General features: G+C 41.9%; 1 protein-coding gene across 1 annotated transcript in view; it reads left to right on the forward strand.

Moving 5' to 3' along the window:
• Nucleotides 1-22,905, forward strand: part of TBC1D22A (TBC1 domain family member 22A) — a 119,170-nt gene that overhangs the window by 62,597 nt on the left and 33,668 nt on the right. The window contains exons 10-11 of the mRNA XM_083463612.1: nucleotides 5,627-5,702; nucleotides 14,278-14,405. Of these exons, the coding sequence (XP_083319738.1) occupies nucleotides 5,627-5,702; nucleotides 14,278-14,405 (204 nt within the window). The remainder of the gene's footprint in view (nucleotides 1-5,626; nucleotides 5,703-14,277; nucleotides 14,406-22,905) is intronic.

The following is a 22,905-nucleotide window of genomic DNA, read 5'->3' on the forward strand; positions in this document are numbered from 1 at the left end:
AACTCTTGCAGAACCCTGTTTTTACGTTCGGCCACGCCTCCTTCTTGGGGGGAATAAGGTGTAGACAGACGATGCTTAATTCCCTTTTTCTTAAAGAAATTCTGCAACACAGACCCGGTAAATTCAGACCCTCTGTCTGTTTGAAAAGCAAGAACTCTAGTACCGAATTCAAGTTCTACTGCATGAACCCAATTTTTAACTGTTTCTGCAGTATCTGCTTTTGTTTTGAGAGGAAAAAACCATGTAACCTTTGTTTTGTCATCTGAGAGACACAGTGCATACCTCGAACCTCCCATGCTAGCAACAGGCATTGGGCCACATAGGTCCATATGCACAAGTTGGAATACTTTGTCAGATTTCCTATTTGAACTGGGATAGCTGCATCTATGAACCTTCGCCCTTTTGCATGCAGTACAATCCAAATACTTAGCACATTTGTTCAACTTGCACCCTTCTGATAATTCAGGTTGCCTTTTAACATACTGAAAATTAATATGTCCCAAACGGCGGTGCCATAAATGAACACAAGAATTATGGGTAGGCGAGTTCACACAACCAGCATGAACCTGTTCAACTTCATCAGGACTTGTCTCAAAATAATATAACCCATTTCTGCATTCCACCTGCAAAAGAGATACGTTATTCTTTGAAATAGTGCAAACCCCATTTTCAAACACAGTTTTAAACCCATTTCTATCAAGTTCTGACACAGACAAAATACACCCCTTCATTCCCTTTAGCACGTAGGCATCAATTTCTGTTTGCAAACACTTCAAAAACACTGTACCTACGGTCTCTAAGGAACGTTTAGTTGAATCTGCCATTGTCACAACTTTAAGGGTTTGCAAATGTCTGCAATTCTGCAAACGGACACTAGATGGCGCCACCAGGTGGTGAGATGCACCACTGTCGATCAACCAGCGTAGATTGCTGCCTTGGCCACGCCCTTGCATCAACGCCATTGCTGAAGCCATGTGCTGTGTGCTGTGGGAGTAGCCACAACCTCCTCCTCTTCTTCGACGTCCCCTGGAACTCCTTGTCTGGTAACTAGGGGCAACGGCCTTGGTGCTATCTTGACCAGGTTCATGTGTACAATTCCTGATTAAATGGGAAGAGGAACCACAGCGAAAACAGTGTCTAGCTGCAAAAGCATTTACTGTGTTCTCAAACTCAGCATCCCCACTCTTAGGCACAGCATAACTCCTCTTTGAAGACAAACCTCTTTCTCTTTGCCTTTTATCCTGTTCATCAGCAAGTCGAGAAGAAATGTATTCAAGGGTTAATTCAGTTGAAGGCATAGCTTCCAAAGTTAAAGCTAGAGTCTCATAGCTTTTATCAAGAGAAGACAACAATATGTATGACTGCTGCTCCATAGAGAAAGGAATGCCCAGCTGTCTTAGTTGATTAAAGGCAGACACCATTTTGGCAATATGTTCTTTCACACACGCTCCCGGTTGGAGACGTAAATCAAACAAACATCTTGTAGCATGGATCTTGGCCCCCGCAGTGTTTCTGGAATTTAACCGCTGCAGAACCGTCCAGACCTCATGCGTGTTCTTTAACTCAGAAACATAAGGCATTTGCTCTGATCCCACTGCCAAAACTAGTAGACCTTGGGCTTTCCTGTCGCGTTTCTGTGAAACTGCCGCTGCTGCTTTGTCTTCTGCAGACGCGTCTGCAGCTGCCTGTAAAGGCGGTGCTTCAGTACAACTCCACAACTCTTTTGCTTGCAACCAAACCCTTACTCTAGCCTTCCAATCTTGCCAATTTTTCCCATTGAGTCGCGTAAATGGGACAGTAAAACTTTCCTGGGACTCTGCCATCCTCCCTGGGGCTTAGGAACGATACTCACAGACCTGTAGACCGTCTCCCAGCTGCTGAGGTGGCTCCTTGAGGAATAAGACGTCTTCCAGCGAGTACAAACTGCGCAGTGCCTCTTTAAAACTTTTCCTAGGCACGTTGCAGGACTCAAGCTGCTTTGAAGGCTTTCGTTGTCGGCAACCGCTTCTGTCTTCGCTCCAGTCCTTTCATAAATCACTCTGAACTGGACTCCTTATCTCCTTCTTGACGTACAAACAGCCATAACCTGTCCCATTAAACTTTAATTAGTTTAATGCTAATGATATGTCCAGTGCGCTTCCGATGCCACAATGTCCCATTACAGCAGAGCATTTCGCACAGCGGCTCAAGAAGGGCTGGAGAGTCAGCATCTTTTCAATAAAGGAATCTTGGAGCAAGCGGTTTGGAACTCAAATAAAAGGTTTATTTACACAAAAACAAAAACCCTGGTGAAGAATCACACATTTCAGCAAACACGCCCCCAAAAGAAAAGGAAAGGGGGAAGGAGGGAGCGGCAAACACACAAGTGAGTTGACTATTTATACAAACTCACATTCCTGGAAGGTTAACGACCTCCAGCTGCTCAGTGACTAGAGCGTCTTGATTAGAGCTTCTTAACCCTTTAATACCAACAGGCATCACATGGGCAGATCCTATCCCCTTCTGCCATACCCGTGAACCTACCCCAAAGGAGGTTAGAAGGATTAGAATTGAACCTAGCCAGCAAAAAAGCCCTCCTTTCTTGTGGGTTAAACAAAAATTGTAGCTCATGAATATGCACTGGTCCAAAGATGAATGGCCAGTAACTTAGAAGTGCTCCAAAAAGCTGCCTTAAAGAGGCAAGTTTCAGTTTCGGCACAGTGCATCACCTACTTCGTAATGAATCAGGGATTCATTTGTGAATACAGAGGGAGATTGTGGCTGCTTTATGCTTCACTGCCAGTTTTATTAAGCTATTGACAGGTGTACCTTACTGCCTTTGCTAACTGCAAGTGGTTGCTGACCGCATTAAAACATCCCCTTTGTTTTTGCTGTCATTCCTTTCTGAAGTTTCCTCATCTTGCATAGAATGTGCCTTCCTGTCGAAAGGTTGGTTTGTCAAACATGTCTTGCAGCAACCAGTGAGGATTTAAGATGGGGAATTAGGCTTGATAAGTGGTTAGCGGAGTGGAAGCTTTAATGTGGCTCAAATATTATTCTGTTCTGAAGCACTGAAAAAAGAACCTGGCTCTTACAGACTTACCTGGGAGCAGGGTACAATTATTTTCATCACTTAAGATCAGAGCTTCCAATTTCTTTGTGGCCATTATTCCTTTTCAGAGCACAAAAACTATTTTGCTTCGCTCCAATTGTAAATAGTGTTGCGCAGAATGTTTAAGCTTGTTATACATAACAAGTTATCAGGAAAACAGATGTGTTGTCAAGAATATGTGATACTTTGAAGAAAAGGCGGTTTCTTGCACATTTCTTATTTAAGGACTGCTTCTACATTATGCCACGTGGGCATATGAAGCTTCAAACACTTGGGAAAATAATTTTAGGGAAATGGAAAAATCTAGCCCTTTTTGGCCTGAGGACAGTGTTCCAATTTACCAGCTCCTTTAGGCACATCATACTAGTGGTACGTGTGGCAACTGATACTGAGCTCAATTTTGGGGGTGAATATGTCTGTGGTGAAGATGAACACTCTAGAAACTGTGCAGTGGAATGGAAGAAAAACTTTGGTCAACTGGCTCATGACTGAAGCAGGCCTGAATACATACCTTAGGGGTTGATTCCCATCCCTGCAAGTAGCCATGCTGGGGGTGACTGTTGTGAGTCTCCCTGTGCTTCGATAAGGCTTGGGACTGCATCAAGCCCAGAAACAGTGGGAAAATGTTTCTGCAGGTGTTTGCCCCATTTCCTGCCATTAACAAACTGAACTGCATTCGAGTGAGGAAAAAATGAGGAGAGAGAAAAGGACAAATCGCAATGCTGAGAAGTTTGGGTTTCAGCAGGGACCAAAAAGAGACTGTACTCGGTGCTAGAACTCACTCCTTTTTATTTTCTTAATTTTATTTTTGCCTAGACTCAAGTTTTTCCAATAGATTTTTGCGTATTCTGAAGCCTTTGGAGACCACTTCGCTTTTTTTGCTCTCTCTTTGAGAGAAGTTTTGGTTTTTTCCTTGTAGCAAGTCCCTTGCTTCAGTTTTGGAAGCTGCTTTTCACCATTTTCTCTGAATTCACTATTAGGGCCTTGACTATTTGGCTGAAGAACAATTTTGAATAGATGCAATTTTCATAGGTTTTCACTTTGAGTTCATTTTCTGTTTATTCCCTTGTGTGGCACACACCTCACTGTTCAGATTAAAAATATTTCCCTTTTATTTATTTTTTGCATGTGTTTAGTTTCCATTTGCTTGATCCTATACACTAGATCCTGGACTCAGCTTTCTCAACTTCCTCCTGAGACCACAGATGCTAGTTTCATGGATCCCTGCTTGGAAATTGTAGCTATAACCCCTCCCCTTCCTTAATCTGTAGGTTAAACTGCTATAAGGCTAGGAATTTAGTAAGCTTTTAACACGTTTGGACTGGTAGAAGTTTTATGGCTTATTAATATACATGCTGTTTGCCTATTTAATACTGTTTTCCATTTATGAATTGCTTTCTTATATTTTATTCATACATTTTATTATATTTCAGTTTTTGCCAAGTTTGTATATTTTCTTCATTTTTATTTACTGATGGAAATAAATTTCTCCAATTTATTTTATTTTTGGTCTGGTCTGATCCCTTTCTGATTACCCCCAATAACTCAATGGAGCAAAATTTAAGAACCTATTTGTAGATACCTACAGCTGGCATATGCTACAGACATGTTGCACACACTTGCATGCACACACAACATGCTCACACGAGGATGTCCGCTGTTATGGGATGTGAATTGCTCCTTCCTCTGCTGACCTGGCAAGTGACCTGTATCCTGATGTGGGACTGGGCTGGAGAGCTTGGCAGTCTGCTGCCTGTCTCCTCAGTGGAGATGAGAGATCTGGTGAGCTGGGAGAAGCAGCAATCTGTTTCCCAATCCCACCCAGATGTGAGCCAGTGAGAGCTTTTGAATTTGCCCCCTCCAATTCTAGGGAGCTTCAAAAGCAGGGAATCAAAGGGCAATCTAGTAGATTAGATTAGGGGACCGGGAGGCTGGTGTGGTCAGCCTAATATGGCCTGCAGGTTTGCTACCCATGGTGGAAAGTTATGCTATGGAATTTATCAACTGGGAAGTTTCCAGATTTTAAAAATACACAGGGGTGGGTTAGCTGTGGCCCTCCAGATGTTGGACTCATATAATCTTAACCAGGATCACCAAAGTTTGGGGTGATGGGAGTTATAGTCCAACAAATACTCGGGGTGCTACAGCTTCTTTATTCTGTTGTAAGGTGTGCATTCTTGGGAATGTCTGATGTTCTTGGGGAGTTTATCATGTCTCTCCCCACAGCCACGGAAAGGAAAAGAAATAATCTAGCAACGAACCATGGCCATCTTTGCATGATAATTCCTAATAGACATGTTTCTGTTTGTTATTGATACGCACGTTAGAAAACATGTTTTACTTAAGCAAGTTGGACAGAGCCTCTGTTGAGATACCTAATGTGTTTTGAATGGTAATTTTACCCACTCTCAGCTGGTCATTCTGCAAGGTTGAAGTCAGCTGCCAGCAAGACATTGATTCAGCTGTTTCTTTTTTGAAGCAACTGTGTTTGTATCTCTTTGTCAACATGCTTGCTTTATGATCTTGTCTCCTTAGGATAACTACACCTTTGCTCAGCCTGGTATTCAGAAGAAAGTGAAAATGCTGGAAGAACTGGTTAGCCGAATTGACGGTACGTCTTGAAAACTAAGCGAGACTGGACGTGGCTTGGCTGAAAGTGTTTAGTTAGAAGACTTTGCTAGCTGCCTGGGCAATACCAGCGCAGTGATCCGTCTCTACCATAATGTGGCCTTTCTCAGGCGAGGTGTCACCCTTAATCAACTTGTGGCATAGTGGCCTTTTGCAAACTTACTGCACTGTATCACTTAAAGGAAAGCCACTAGAGCATGCGCCACTCTCATTACTTTTTATTAAGGCAATGTAATCAAAATCCAATGCCAATCTTTTTTGCTGCAGACTAATGGCTACGTACAAAAGCCAGCCAGCATTCATTTTACATTAAGCTCAATGATTGTAGTAATTCGGGAGAGTTGCAGTGGTTGTTTATAGTTGTCCTTTGGCACTCTGTTTTGTGCCTTTGTGTATCGTTTTGCTATCAGGAATGTCTGAATAATTTCTCTGTGGAATCCAATTAATTACCAACTTTGGAAATAACATCTTTAATATTGGAGATAAATTACAGCGGGTGCGAGGGTAATTTTAGATTATGCTTTCATGTTTTTCGCAGGACTACTTTGAAACATTTTCTACCTTCATCCTTAAAACAATTCCCATCATGAAATGCTGACTGTCATATTGCTGGAGCAGAGTTTAATTAAATGAAATTTGAGAGATAGTGCTTGCCCATTCTAAGCATATTCTCTTGATAGTTCGTTAAATTAACGAGCACAGCGATGCCGAGCAGAACTAAGCATATATTTGTGACACTGCCTGTCAGTTATGAGTGTGTGTGTGTGTGTGTGTGTGTGTATGTGTGTGTGTGAGTCAAAAAATGCTGTTACGCAAGCAACTCAACAGTGGCTAAACTTATTAGGAAGATGATTTCTATTGTTTCATTATGCACAGTGTAAGCTTTGTTGCAGCAGCATTTACTGCAACAATTTATATATTTGCTTGCTTGTATTTGAACAATCTAGATTGTTGATGGTGACATTGGCTGTGCTTAGAGGTGAACTTTCCCATAACTGATGGTGATGAAATGCATGAGTTGCCATCAAAGAAAGCTATTTAATATGCCTAGTTGCAAATAACTTGCTACTTAGCAGCTGTTGTCTGTGAAAAGCATTGGTGCGATCCTTCCTCACGCGAATGACACCCTTGGTGTAAATGTATTGCATGGGAAGCGTCATTTCCCAGCAGTAGATCATACGCTTTTCTTGCAAAAGGTCCCAGACTCAGTCTCTCTGTGGCATCTCCAGATAGGACTCTTGTCTTGTTTCCTTGGAGTGCCTCTTCCAATCAGAGATGACAATACTGAGCTGGATAGTCCAATTATGTGGCAAGGTATGCTACTATCTCTAAGTTGCAACAGGGAGGCAGTATGCTTCCTGACTCTTCATTTAGCCCTTGTACTCCAACCCAGAGATCTGGTTGGAAGTTTACCCATGCTTGAAATTAAATATGGCTCTAGCTCTGAGTTAAAGGAATGGGTGGAATATTCCGAAGCCTCCTGGTTTCCTGCTCTTGCAGCCATAGGACAAACTCTGAAAGACAGAGATTTATTTTTATTTTTATTTAGCTTTCTCTGTGTGTATGTGTGTGTTGGTAGGAATCTTGCATTATGTACTTGCCCAAACCATTGGCAAGCTTTTTTGCACATAAGGAACAATCACTGCACGTCTTAACATAACTGGTTAATGAAGATAGCAAGGCTTGAATTAAGAAGAACAGGAGGCTGATACGTGGTGACAAATATGCTCTGCTAGAACAATCTAAGATGGAAAGAGGGTGTGAGTGGGGTGCGGGAATGTTAAATGGAAAAGTGCTTTAATGAAAAAGCGGAGTGATAAATAATATTTATGTTAATCATCCCTGATGTTTGCTTAAAATATGTGAGGTTGGAAATATTTATGGCTTGGTTATTAGATGTAGCCAGTCAACTGGAAAATATGGCTTTATTCTCAAAGGATAAGATCTTTCCTCCACAAGCTACTTAGCTTCCCTGCAACTTCTGCACCTGTCACAAAGTTAAGCTGATGATAACCAGCAGCCAGAAAAGCCCGTTGGCAGAACGGAAAGGTGACTGATCTGTGGTTTTAATAAGTTTATTTATTTAGCAGTCTTTACATCCCACCTAGTGATTGAAATTCTCAAAGCGGTTTGCAATGTATTTGCAGCATGATAAAACAGACAGTGAAGCAACCGTCACTGCATCATGGCACGGGTGTGTACAAGTCACATGCACGCGCACGCACGCGCGCACACACACACACACCAGTTATCTGATGGTCCGACGAATGCCATTTTGTGGCAGAGTCTCTGTTGACACAGCTGGATGTTAGATCCACAAGGCCAGGACTTTCTCAGTGGCTGGTGCTGCTGTCTCTCAGAAACCCAGCCCTAGTGGCAGATGCAGGGGGTGATGGGGGAATATAGATGCGTCCCTTCCAGTTCTCAGATGCTGCAATCAGTTAAAGTTAAAATCTCAAGCAGTGCCTAATGGGAAGAGAAGGCAAAGCAAAATGCAGTAGAATCAGAGCTTGATCCATTATTCCCCAGTTCTCTCTGTTGTCAGAAAAGCAGGGCTGGGGACTTAGGTTGTTTTACAGTGAGGACTGAACATGCTCAGTGGGCATGAAATGCCAGCTGACTAGGTTTTTTTTGGGGAGGGAGGCAGCAGGGAGGAAACATAGGGTGGATGTGAACTGACTGGAACCTTATCCAGAAGCACTCCAGTGCGCAACATTCGGTTGCAGTATCCTACTTGTATATCCATGCTTCGATAGGCAAAAGTACAGCATCCATGCATGAAAGAAGAGGTATCAGTAGACTTGGAGTAACTCAAGACGTTTGCAGAGTATATAAAAAAAATGGGAAAAACCCTCCAAGCAGACCCATAATAACCCAATGGCACTGAGTATCCAAAAAGGGGGAAAACATTGGCAACTGGGTGGAAGGTTGAGGGGAAATGGAATAGAATGGAATGGCTGGAACAGGACACGTGCACATATTAGGAAGAACGGTCTCATTGTTTGTTCAGTCATTTTCATAAGTTACTGGTTCATACTGGGAAGCTGCTTTCCCAAAGAATGGAAGTGAGAGGTGCCCCTAGGCAAAAATGGAGCACTCCCAAGATTTTCATGTAGCTGAGATTTTAGGTATTCAGCCACCCAACTCTCTCTCTTTCTTAAAAATAAAATAAAATAATGATTCCGAATACGCATATTACTTTGTATCAGATCCAATGGTCTCAGGACTGCTGGATTATATAACCCTCCTGAAGACTGAAAGGGGGAATGATTTTTCACCAATCCTCCTGCATCTTTCACCTGCTGAATCTGCTTATTAGGGTTGGGGACCCTCCAGAACAACATCAGAGGTAGTGCAGGGGGGAGGAGAAATTGCCTTTTGCCTTTTGCCCTGCAGATGATGAATGGAAGGGAATTCTTTGGATTGAGCCCTTTATTTCTATTAATGTTAATACATGCAGTTTAAAAAATAAATTGTATAAACAGTTTCACATACACGTTTAAGTTTAAGCGCCTTTTCTTTCCTAACCCCTTTCTCCCTCTGGTGTTTTCTATTAAAATACCTCTCTTTTAAGGACCATGATCTGGGAAGTTCTGAAAGGATCACTTAACATTGTTGGATGTCTCAGAGTTTCTGCATTCTTGATTTTCAAGTGAGGACAGAATTTTATCCATAACCTTGCTGGAATAAATCCTCGCTCTGGGCATTTGTTTTTTCATATATTGTGAGGGCCACATATGTATTATAATAAAAGTAGGATCTTCAGAATAACCTGTTCTTCTCATCTTCTAAGGGAATTGTTTTCCAACTCTGTGGATTAAGCTTTCAATTTCAAAGGATTTGTTATTTTACAATATTTATAAGAAATGTGATTACAGTAATTCAGTAAAGCTGTTTTAAATCGCATGCCAAGCATTACAGGAAAAACAATTTTAATTACTTTTCTAAGGTGTTTTAAAGTTGGATGATTTAGAGGCTCAGTTTTACAACGCGAGAACTAAATTCAGATTCTTGTATGAAATAGCAAGCCCTTTCCCCAACCTTATGCTGTGTGATATTTCTGCATGTTTTATGGAACTCAGCGGTTCAGTGTCTTACCAGTAGATTTTACTGCCTCATTAAACAATTGTATCGATTGAAAATAACTTTGTCTTTTGGGGAAGTTCAGCACGAACGAAACTTATTTAAGGTTGAACTGGAATGACTTTTTTCTTTTCTTTTTGTCTAGTAGTACCATATTTTAAGTCATAATGGACTTTTGGAGAAAGGTTAAGCTAGGAAACCTTGATTTTCATTTGTGATGACCAAGAAGGGCTTTCTGGAGTGTCAGGGGTAAACAAGCGGGACTGTCTCATGATTGTAGATCTTTGTAAGGAGAGGAAGACAAAGACTATCAATAGGAAGGTTCCCTAGCACAATTCAAAGTGTTGATGCTGGCCTTAAAAGCCCTAAACTGCCTTTGCCCAGTATGCTTGAAGGAGTGTCTCCACTCCCATCGTTCTGCCCGCACACTGAGGTCCACCTCCAAGGGTCTTCTGTTGGTTCCCTCACTGCAAGAAGCGAAGTTACAGGGAACCTGGCAGAAGATCTTCTTGGCAGTGGTGCTCTCCCTGTGGAATGCCCTCCCATCAGATGTCAAAGAGATGAAGAACTGCACAACTTTTAGAAGACATCTGAAGGCAGCCCTGTACAGTCATACCTCGGGTTACAGACGCTTCAGGTTGCATTTTTTTGGGTTACGGACCCACCGTAACCCTGAAGTACTGGAATGGATTACTTCTGGGTTTCGGGGGTTGCCCGTGCGCAGAAGCGCCAAATCGCAACCCGCAGATGCGCTGCTGCAGATTGCGAATGTGCATCCCACACGGATCACGTTCACAACCCGAGCTTTAAATGTTTGATGTTTTATTATGTTTTTATATTTTGCTGGAAGCCACCCAGAGTGGCTTGGGAAACCCAGCCAGATGAAAGGGTTATTATTATTACATTCAGTAGTTGATGATGGTCTGGGGTGGCAGTGCTCACCTGAACTCTGGTCAGCTGTGATGCTGGTGCTTATTGGGGGATAGAGGGAGAAAGGCAAGGTCTCTATGTTGCAAACACACTGGCGTAACCAATCTGGTTATCTTGCCAGTGCCAAACTCTGGTTCTCTTGTACCTTGCCAAACTTGCTGCCGCTTTGCCCCTCCCCTTATAGCTCCCAGTAGGCAGCAGCAACACAACCAGCTGAAGGTCAGATAAGTCCTGCCACCCCAGCACAACATCCACTACTGCAAATGAGTGTTACAGTACTGGATGCGAGTCAGTACTGTATGGTGTATGCCAGTACTGGCAATGGCCAGTTACAGATGCATCTAATGACCATACAAATGACCCACCCTTGCAACGTGGGCGCTCCTCCCAAAGTAGCTTCACTGTCCGGAATATCCTGCTAATTGTTAAGGCTGGCTTTCTTAATGGGCAGTTTGTCTCTTCTCCTAGATATCCCCTGATAGTAGGATTGCATGAAGTCTAGGTGTAGCGATAGGAAGGCGAACACCAGGTATTCAGCTAGACTTCAGCCTTCACCAAAATTGCTTAGTTACAAAATCTGAGGCAGTTAGGAACTTGGCAAAGATGGGAATTTAGAGAAGCATCTGATGTAATGAAAGAAACTTTCTTAGCATATGGAAGCAGGGTGTCATTTTTAGCAAACACTATTTCTTTATATTCTACTTAAGAATGGAGTATGAAATGATTATGCTTCTTGGTACCAACACACAGTGCATTTTGCATAAACATGTTATTTAATAAGCCTGAACACACATAAATCCATGGTATAAAATATGCATGTGTAACTTTTTTTTTTAATGGAAGGACCTGTATCAGCACATTTTCAATAGGTTAGTATAAGTTTTTTTTTTAAGTGCTGAGAAGACTGTTAAACAAATTCACCCCTTATTTCTTTTGATACAAGAACTATTATTTCTTGAAGATTTAGCATAATTTTATTATCGCAAACTGCTGTATAAGTATTTTATGAAAAAATACTTTTAAGTCTGAAAGATGGCAATAATTACATCTGCCGAGTCATTCATTACATCTGCATGCTTACTATCAGTGAAATGGAAAATTTAAATTTGGAATTATTGCCAGCCAAATTACCTTTATCGGTGAAATAACATCTGTTCACAATTACTTATAAAAAAGGAGGAATGAATCTTTTCAGCCTGTGCATTTTCGTTTTGTCTCTGAATATATTATAAAATAAATTGCAAATAAAGCTTTGCACTTAGTGGTCCATTTTTCAACATGTTAGGGAGAAATAGAGGCAAGCCCACAGGAAATTCAGTCTGCTTAAATATGTACTTTTTTATAAAGTGATTTGAAATATGTTGCCCCAGTTTGTAGCTTTTCATTATTTTCAAAGGCTTTCCAATAATCCGAAGTAAATATGTAGCGGCTGTGGAATCTACTATTTATGAGTAGCTGCTGCATTTACCTCTGAGTAAATGCTTCAATTAGCTTGAAATAACTTCTAAATCTAAAGTGATGCAGCAAATTTGTCAACCTACGGTATTTGTGCCTGCCTATGACACATTCTTAAGCAAGTTAAATGCTCTGCCGTATCTCACTGCTTTGCATTTCCTACTATATTTGCTAAGGGGAAATGTAGGCTTTTCTCATTCTTCGCTTTGAGCAGCAGTTGTTGATTGGACAATGGCCTTTCTGAGTCCTCTGAGACAAGCGCAGTTCTATCAGTATTGGCAGGTACACATTAAAGACTCGCTGCATATATGTTTGTGCTCGATAGCATGCCAGGAGTGTCAACATGGCCTCGCAACCGTGGGTGCCCATAGCCGTGGGTGCCATGCAGCGTGCATAGCCATGGCACCAAAATTTGTGGGTTCCTGGCCCCTTCATGGGGAATTTTGTGAGTGCTCAGGCACCCAGGGAGTTGGCACCTATGATAACATGTAAGGGTTGCATGTGGGGAGAAAAGGTAGTGGTTCTTCTCTCTGACCAATGTACAGTTTCTTTGTAGAGAAGGTGCTGTGCATGTTAGAAATTTAAGATAAAATCCCCGGCTTCTGTGCTTCATATAGAATGTGGGAAACCCCTGCTTAGTGGGTGTGTTATTTTTGTCTTGCCTTTCTTCTTAGAAGTGTTGGCACGCCAGGGGTAAGGGGCGCTCTTTCTCTGCTAAGCCTAGTGGTCCACTTTGATGGGAGGGACTGCAAAGGAGCAGTGGCGTAGCGTGGGTTGTCAGCACCCGGGGCAAGGCAAGTAATTTGCGCCCCCTAACCCGTGGATTTGCGCCCCCTAACCCTAACCCCCAGATGTTGCGCCCGGTGCGGCCGGCCCCCCCTGCACCCTCCACGCTACGCCACTGCAAAGGAGGATCCCTGGCAACATGGACTTTGCAGCCATTGCTGATCATCTCATTGGCACTGTCCGCAAAACCCAGCTCTATCAGGGACCAGCTACACTCAGAAGCTCTGATAGGGAATTGATCGTCATGAGACTTGCATCTGGCGCCATGTTTTAAGAGGCGTCAAATGCAAGCCCTGCTTGCCAAGATACAGTGAAGAATGCTCTGCAAGGTTCCCAATGCTTTCTGTGCAGCTGGGTCTCGACTAATCTCATATCTGACATCAGGTTTGTAGCTGGTGGGTGTAGCTTGGGGGAAACGGCCTCATAGGCCAAATTGGAAACCATGCCAAACCTAAATGGGCATGCAGTTTGGAGATTACCCACTGCTGTCTTGAAAATTTAGGCGGGGAAGGGGAAACTCATTGAGAAGCAATGTAGGGGTAAATTGTAGTACTGTTTCGTCAAGAGGCCAAATCTCCTTGGGCCTCACCACCATTCAGTCACAGGTCTACCAGAAATTTTGGTTGTCAGATTGCACGTTATATGTATTTATTTATTTATTTACTTGCAATATTTATTTTAAGGAGGATACTTGATGCTGCTTTAATTTTAAAACACACATGTTCACATGAATCATAAGTAACTCTTAACTCCCCATAGCTTGTTTTTAGTGGTGTGCATGCAGTGTAAAGTAAAAGAAATTCTGCCTTTTAATGAGAATTTTTTTTTAAAAAAAGATAATGTATTCACGGCTTGGTTTTTAAGCTACAATTCCATCCTGTGTTTATGCAGCTGACACATTCTAAAATGACAAGTTGACAATGTCACACAATCACATTTTAACATTTAATACTTAAAAAAGAAATGAAAAGCACTAGGACAAACTTGGGACTAAATCAGTGTGCCAGAAACAAGTAGCTGTATTGAAACTCTGTACTTGCAGTATGATTTCCATTCACTTATTTAAATATATGGAAACTGTTCATCACTGAACCTGTCAATAGATCCTTTTGAACGTTGTCTACAATGCTGGTGTAAAATTTACTTGCTGTTTCCATTTGGGCCTCTTTGGAGGAAATTGCTTGCTTATATAATGTTGAATTTGGGGGGTGGGGTGTTTTTTTTTTTTTTTTAAAAAAAACCTGCTTGTGATTAATGATGCATAGAGCCCTCTTGGTAAACTTATTTCAAATTTTCTCTTTCAGAGCAAGTGCACAGACACTTAGAGCAACACGAGGTGAAATACCTTCAGTTTGCTTTCCGCTGGATGAATAACTTGTTGATGAGAGAAGTTCCCCTGCGGTGCACCATAAGGCTTTGGGACACATACCAGGTGAACTGCTGCTTTGAGCCCTCATTATGGAGCACAGTGCTGTTTGAAGCCGCATGCCTCTCCCGTGTAGACCTGATTTAAGAAACGGAGCTGGCCGATTTCTGTTGAGCTTCCGAGTATTTGACATTCTTGATGTGCAGGAGCCTTAGATATTTGAAACTAAAGTTGATGAGCACGTTTGCCTATGGTTATCTGCATTTAGCGGAGGGAATAAGAGTCTCTTTCAAGATCACTGCACACCCATATGATTTTGCCCTCATCATGCTTGAGCAAGTCCTTGGAGATGTCACCTCCATGTGCTGCAGCTACCAAGACGGCAAACAGATTATGAGAAGAGGGTTTAGAGCAGCACAGAAAATGCCTCTAACAAAATACAGGGATTCGTTTTTTAACAACAAGCCCCTTTTGAGGTCTGGAGCTTTTGGCCTCAACCCCTAACCCTCAACTTAAATGAAGCCAATATTTCTCAAGTACGCTTCCTTGTATCTCCCTTGTTTACTCTGGCCTTCCCTTCCCCTACTTTCAAAATTTAGATTGCAAACTGGACTGGTTTATATTACTCTGTAAAGTGCCATGTATGTTGATAGCACTACATTTCAAAAAAACAAAAACAAAGCCTCAATTCTCAAAATCGATGTATATATTAATTGCTTGGCACTTGCCAGTTGATGACACAAATATATCTCAGCAACAGATAGCCTGGACTTAGGGTTGCCATGTATCCTCTTTTTCCAGGACACGTCCTCTTTCTGGGATAAAATTTCTTTCTTGGTGGATTTTTTAAATTTGCCAAAATGTCTTTCTGCATGAGACATAGACATAACTGGTGGTTGAAGACTTGCTTTCCTCTACTCTTTTCCTGCCCCCCTCAGCAATATATCACAGCTTCTGTAGTCTACATATAGTAGGGGTATTTAAAATGAGAGTTGTCATAGCGTCCTCTTTTTCTCTCTTCAAAATATGGCAACCCTATATATGCCCCACATATATTATGAGTACACTATTAAAAATGAACTCTCTTCCATGGCTGCATATAGGAGAGCTATATATTCCAAAGAAGGCTCACAAAAAATCTTGTGTCATTGACATTTCATTTTATTTGAAATGTCTGAACCACCACCTGCACATACATTTCAACGCAGCTAAGTAATATGCTAAACAACACATATAAAACAATTAAAATACAATGGTACCTTGGTTTACAACCATAATCTGTTCCGGAGGTCTGTTTGTAAACCAAAACAGGTTGTAACCCAAGGCACGCATTTGCCAATGGGGCCTCCAAAAAAAATTTGTTCGTAATCCCCCCCAAAAAAGGGTTGTAATCCAAAAAAAGTTTGCAAACTGGGACACACACTTCCGGGTTTGACGTGTTTGTAATCCAAAACATGGAAACCAGACTGTTTGCAAACCAAGGTACCACTGTATACATAAAGGCAGTAAACTATATGCCTAAACAATAATTCTGAGCCAGCAGTAAAAAAGAATTAAGTATGGAAATGTTAATTATTGGTTTTGTCCTCAAATAAAGGTCTTAAGCTTGTCATTTGAAACCTAAAGCATTTTGGCTCGAACGAGCCTTCTTTGGGGGTCTATCTCATTTGTTTCTTTATCAGCGGCTCAGAAGCCATCTGTTTTAAAGGCAGGGAGATTCCATAGGAGCTTTGCCCTGGAAGGTCATTAAAACACAAGAAACAAGGGAGATAAACCCATGAAGACAGCTCGCTGGAGCTGAAATGTGTTGGGCTAATAGAACAATATGCTACCATTCTTTCCAGCATCTCTGAGAAACATCCCCCCCTTTTTGTTCACATTTTTGGATGCTTCCATTTCTGTGTGTTTCCCTGTGAAACCCAGCAAACCCCTCCCCCTTTCAGAAAAGAATCTCACAATCTAGGCACCATTACAGTCAAGGCTCCATCCTCTGCATCCATTTGGCTCATGTCTGGGAATGGGGAAGTAGGATACAAAATAGGACCTCCAGAAATAGCCCAAGTGCATAGGCAGATTAATATGGGAGAAGGTGGGCTCAAGGGATAGGAGGATTAATTTATGTGGAACTCTGTAGTTTTCTGTTGATTAACTCTAAATTAATCTTTCGCCAAACAACTCTGCCATTTCCCATGCTTTCGTGCATACCCCAGCATTAGACTGAAGATGCCTACTAATTGGCAAGACTGGTCTGTTCATGAGACGAGTTATATATTAGCCTCCTCTTGAGGCTTCCTATTGAAAGTGAGAGCTCCTGATCATTTCCAAAAAGAAGACTGGCAATTATTATTTCAAATACAATATTAATTAAAATAATGCAGTCTCCAGGAAGTAAACTATTCAGATTCTGTACAGATTAAATCTTCATACTTGCAGCAAGTATTTTGCTTTAATTGTGGTGGTCAGTGGTTCACTAGAAAACGAAACAAGGCAGTGGGGAGATGTATTGCATTTCCAAGCATCTGAAGATTTCTGAAAGATGGCATGTAGGACAAATCTGAACTGTTAGTCTTGGTTGTTGCAACCTAATATGTGGTTATTAAATATCCAACTGTCTTGCCCAATTAGCCAAATAGACTCGGGCATTCTCAACTAGCTTATTATTTTAATGTGTCTAAATTTTATTTCATATAATTTGTTAGAGGCATAGTAAGTGTTGGTTAGTCTAATATTGGGTTACATGCATTTCCCAATTAAGGGAGCTGAACATTGTTTAATGGTTTAAGTCTGTAAGTAGCTGTAAAGGTGAGCACTGGAATAAAAATCTCACTCGTAAACGGAAAGTTAAAACATTCAGCAGCTAATGACATGGAAAATGTAGTATATAAATCTGAGTATAACTATATACAGGTGCACAAGCATGCTTGGTTGTGCTCCTAAATAACCACATTAATCCGGGGGAAAATATCCCAAACAAATCCCCTCCCCAACAGAGATGTCTTTGTATATCTCCACATTTAAACTTTTAATAAAAGGCAAAGTATGAGCATATATACACAAACTAAGTCTTTGTTAAGGTCTGAAAATGATCCGAGCCTCATTGTCTAATAAGCAATGTCTTGCTACTGCTCCTAAGAGCAGTGGTTTCTTGCCTTCTGCCTTATCCCGTAGTCTTGCTAACCCTGAGCCCTTGTCCAGAGCAAGAGTGGGAGTGAAACACGAAATCCCAAGTGGCTGAAGAGAGCAACTAATTTCATGTCTTCTGGGTTGGTGGCTGGAGTAACCAGACATACAATGTTACTTCCTCCTCCTTGAACTATGGGGTGTTGAGTTTTTTTAATGCAATCAAGTGTGGTCCTTATATGGTGTTACTGAGGCTGAAGAGAGAGGCAAGAGAGTTGTAGGTGGCAGGTTGAGCAGAAGGCAGATAACATGAAAAAGAAACTAATACATATCTACTTACCCAGATTTGCTTCCTCAGCAGCAAGCTACCGTTACTCTGCTGTATGCAAGGATCTCTATGATCACCTCCTGAACAGATAGGTGGTGCTGGATTGCGGTGGAGATTGCATAAGGTCGAGTAAGCTTAGAAGAGGGGCCAAAATGTTGGCAGTAATGTTCCCAAACGGCCGCTATTGTAAAAGCAAAAATTGGGAGAATTTTTTTGCTGAAAGAAAGGATATTGTAATGGGGGTTTGTTGCCAAAATTAAGTGTGGCATAGAAAGCTTCTAAACACAATCTTGCAACAAAAAGATTCCATGTACATTATTGTTTTTTTGAGGCAGTGATCCTAAATACTGATGAATCCCATCCTTTTATCCCATAGCCTAGTTCTGTTTTATAGCAACTTACAATTTTGCTTGGCATAAGCCTCTTGGCACAGCAGGAAGAATGTGGAGCTAATTTGATTTTGGGCTTGCATTTCATCAGTGGAGTAACAAGTCTGGGGTTTAGAGTTATCCTCTCCCTTCTCAAGTATTCTTGTGATTTTGATTGTATTGTTCAAAGCTTCATTCCATCTTGTCTGTCTGACATTTTCTCCCTAGATGACTCTTAAAGGAGTGAAAGTACTCGAGATTCTTCCTACCACTGTCTCTTCCCTCTCCCCCTTCTATAATTTATAAAAGCAGAACAGCCTTTCTGTGGCTGAAGTTCATAATCCGGAGTATCATCTTGACTGTTGCATCACATATGCTATCACATCCAAGTTTTTTCTTAGTGCTGCTGTTTCTCTGTCACATCACACTGTTGTGTAGACTTTGGAGGGGGGTGTTTCCTTGATATAGAATAGCTTTATAGGAATATCTTTCTTTTTGTTAATAGGGAAGCCTTAGATTTGTTACACACTAATCAGGCAGTACTTCCAGTTGCACAGTAGCTTCTAAGCATCTTCAGCCTAATTCAGTTTGTGTCATTTTTCCCATATGGGCTGTAGATAATTGATGATACACAAAAGCTTTTACCTGGGAGCTGTAGGTGTCGACAGCTGCTTCTATGTCTTTCCTATGGTAGATAATTCCTGGTTACCAATCTGGCCTTGTTGATCTGTGTTTTCACTCTTTCGGGTGAGTAATTGTAGTCTAAGGAATGCCAGATGTCAATATTTTTGGTTGTCAGGCTCTGTCCAAAACTAATGTGGCTTCATCTTAGATCTTTGCTGTGGTCCTGTGGATTTTGTGGTGTGTTTTGGGCAGAAGTTCAAAGCCTGTAAGTATGCTTAGCAGTGTAAGGTTGAACTTGGTGAAGTCCTGCTAGAATAGCACAGGTGCTTTCTGTCCATGATTCCGGATGATTCAATGTAATGTTTTTATCTCTGATGGAAGAGCTACTCTGGAAGAAGCTGAGAAAGTGGTGTTCTAAGTCAGCCTTGAAGATGTTGGCCTACTGTGGAACCATGTCGGTGCTCATGCCAGTGCCACTGATCTGAACATGCATTTTTTATTTATTTATATTCGTTTTATTGTTCAATAATGAGAAGTTACAGTTGTAAAATCGTACAGTTACATATTAACAAATTCAAACTCTGTGTTTATCAAATTAAGTGAAACTATACTATATACCCATGTGGCTTCCTCCCACCTCAGCTTGGCATCCTTTAATCTTTAATATATCTGGCCGCTGCTGATTTTACTTTATATTAAATCATCTTTACATACTTAATCTAGGCATAACAACATATTGTTTTTGGAACAGTGTTTTTTCATATAACCCTCAAAAGATTGCCATTCCTTCCTCAAATTCTGGTTAGATTGGTTCCTTATGGCTGCTGTTAGTTTAGCCAATCCTATAAATTTGCATAATTTGTTTATCCAATCCTCCTTTGTGGGATAGTATCTCCTTTCCAATTTCTTGCCAACAATAGTCTGGCAGCGGCTGTGGCATATAGAAATAATATTTTCTTATCTTGTGGGATGTCTTCCCCTACAATGCTCAGTAAGAATGCCTATGGTTTCTTTTCAATTGAGGTTCTGAACATCTTTTTTAATTCTTCGTGTAAAGGTAAAGGGACCCCTGACCATTAGGTCCAGTCGTGGCCGACTCTGGGGTTGCGGCGCTCATCTTGCTTTACTGGCCGAGGGAGCTGGCATACAGCTTCTGGGTCACGTGGCCAGCATGACTAAGCCGCTTCTGGCGAACCAGAGCAGCACACGAAATGCCGTTTACCTTCCCACCGGAGCGGTACCTATTTACTTGCACTTTGATGTGCTTTCGAATTGCTAGGTTGGCAGGAGCTGGGACCAAGCAACGGGAGCTCACGCTGTCGCGGGGATTCAAACCGCCGACCTTCTGATCAGCAAGTCCTAGGCTCTGTGGTTTAACCCACAGTGCCACCTGCGTCCCAATTCTTTGTGTATACACCCCCAAAACTCTTGACTTTCTCACAGCCCCACCAGACACTGAACATTCATTTTATTCCCAGAGCTGGGTTAGTACAGAGTCGTAGTGTTTGGAAATTCATTAAGAGTAGCCACTTGTGGGTTGAACGGGACAACTGATTTTTTTTTTAATCATCCTGCGTTTGTTATTAGGCAAGACAGTGCCCAGGATTGTTGTGATATCAACAAATATTTTTTGTGTGTGGGAGTAATATATATCACTGTAGTTTCTGAGTGTTTGGGTGTGTGTACAGAGACACCAACTACAGCTCGGGGGAGCACTACCCGTATCTGCTGAAATGCACAGTAGTCTACAAAAGCTTATGCCGTAATAAATTTGTTAGGCTTTATGGTGTCACAAGGCACTTTCCATAATGTTGATATGTAGCAGGGCAATTCCACTTCAAAGCAGCAAATGACATTCCTGACTCTGAAGAAGTATCTCAGCAGGTACTTCCACATTGTGTGTGAAAAACACCTTAGCGATTCAGGATACAGTTTCTGAAATGTTATGATTTCTATAGTACAAGCAGGCTTTTTTTTCCCCTCAAGAAAGAGAGAAGGATGTGGGTGCAATTGCCTATAAGATACATCCGAGGGACTAAAATTAGGATAGCACCTAATAAGGTCCCATTTTTTGCAAACATGTCCCAGATTGTGGTCAGGGCCATCCATCTTTTAAAGTAGCCTGTGACGCTGGGGGAGTTCTGTTTCTGCCTATCAGTGAAATCCATTTCACTACTCCTATGTTACAGGGTTGCAGAATAGATGTGCAAGATCTCCTTTATTCTAACCCATGGCATTTTCAGGATTAAGGAGACCACACAATCAGATTAAAAACATGCTTGCATTCCATACCCATGTACCGTATTTTTCGCCCTATAGGACGCACCGTCCCATAAGGCGCACCTAGTTTTTTGGGGGGGAAATAAAGGGGGAAAAATTATTTTTCCCCCAGGCGCGGGGCTGGGGCGGCCCGAGCTTCCCCCAACCCCAGCCCCCAAACAGGCAGCTCTCTGCAAGCCGTGGGAGCCCAGCGCCGGCTCCCGCTGCTTGCGGAGAGGTCTGCGAAGCCTGGACGCGCTGATCTCAGCGCGCGCAGGCTTCGGCATGCCGGCAACTCTCCTCAAGCAGCGGGAGCACTCCCGCTGCTTGCGGAGAGGTCCACGAAGCCTGGACGCGCTGAGATCAGCGTGCGCAGACTTCGGGATGCCGGCAACTCTCCTCAAGCAGCGGGAGCACTCCCGCTGCTTGCGGAGAGGTCCGCGAAGCCTGGACGCGCTGAGATCAGCGCGCGCAGGCTTCGGGATGCTGGCAACTCTCCCCAAGCAGCGGGTGCGCCCCGACCCCTCTTGCTCTCCAGGCTTCAGCGAAAGCCTGCATTCGCCCCATAGGACGCACACACATTTCCCCTTCATTTTTGGAGGGGAAAAAGTGCGTCCTATAGGGCGAAAAATACGGTACATTGAATCTGGGTTGCTCAAAGCTCTGTACTGCAATAATATGCAAATATAATATTAAAGGAACTCCACCTAGCATATATCTAGCAACATGCTGAATTGGGGTTGAAATTGCTGCAGTGTTATTTCTAAATTGGCAGGGTACATTGTTGGTACTATTTTTCTTCATAGGCAATTCAGAGATCTTTAAGAAGTAGAAAATTTAGTTTTGAAGCCTGCTTCCACAGAAACATTAAAAATGCAACTTCTGTCAGATACGCATATATGTGCTAATTCAAAATAAAAATAAAATAAAGCTACAATCCAGCTCCACTAAGAGGGAATTGGACCACTTAAATGGGATATTGACTGCACCTTTGTTCCATCAGGTCCGTTTGGAGTTGTATAACCTTCATTTCAGGAAGTTAAGATGAAAAGGCATGATGATGCCACTATTAATTTTAATTCATCTGTGGATGCTCCTGTCAGTCTTTCCCATGGCAACAAATGGTGCCAAAACTGATTTGCGTTAATTTAATCGTATAGGAACCTCTCTTGCAAAGCCCCTACATCCAAATATCCATCAGGGATCGGAGTCGGTATAAGAGTATTTTTGTTCTTTTCCCAATGCAAAAAGCAAGGATGTGACTCTCGTCACAGTGAAATGTGTTTCAGAAGAAGTAATCGCTACAAAGGTTTAACTAGCAAGCAGATGAGAAGTTTTTGAAAAGGACCAGGAAGAAAAACCCCTGTTATTTAATGTCTATGTAGCAGTGTAAAAATGTAATGATTAATATTCACTTGACCTTAGTGAGCTCTTCAGATGTGATTCACTGGTACAAAAGGGGGGAAAATGTGTGGCAGTTTTTGATCTGATTTATAGAAACATAGTTTTTTGAAAAAGTATAACAACAGTAACTAAAATAAGTCAAATATTAAAATCTGTTCCACATTGCCTAATCAGCTAATCAGCTCTAGGCTTCCTCCATTGAAGAGCAATTGCTAAGAAGGTTTGCCCACAGGCTGTTGTGGTCTTAAATTGTTTCACAGATGGTGCACTTAAGAGCTTCTTCTGATTGATATTATTTATTGATTTCTTCCATTTTTATGCTGCCTTTCATCCCTCATGGAACACAGGGGTTCCATCCAGGCACTGACCAGACCAGAAGACAGTGCCAGATATTGGAGATGTGAAATAAGCGGGGACTCCTCCAGATATATCAGAACTGAGCTATTTAAGGATGTTAAAATTT

Source organism: Podarcis liolepis (assembly GCF_965112155.1).
Source record: "Podarcis liolepis genome assembly, chromosome: 10".
In the NCBI taxonomy this organism is placed as follows: Eukaryota; Metazoa; Chordata; class Lepidosauria; order Squamata; family Lacertidae; genus Podarcis; species Podarcis liolepis.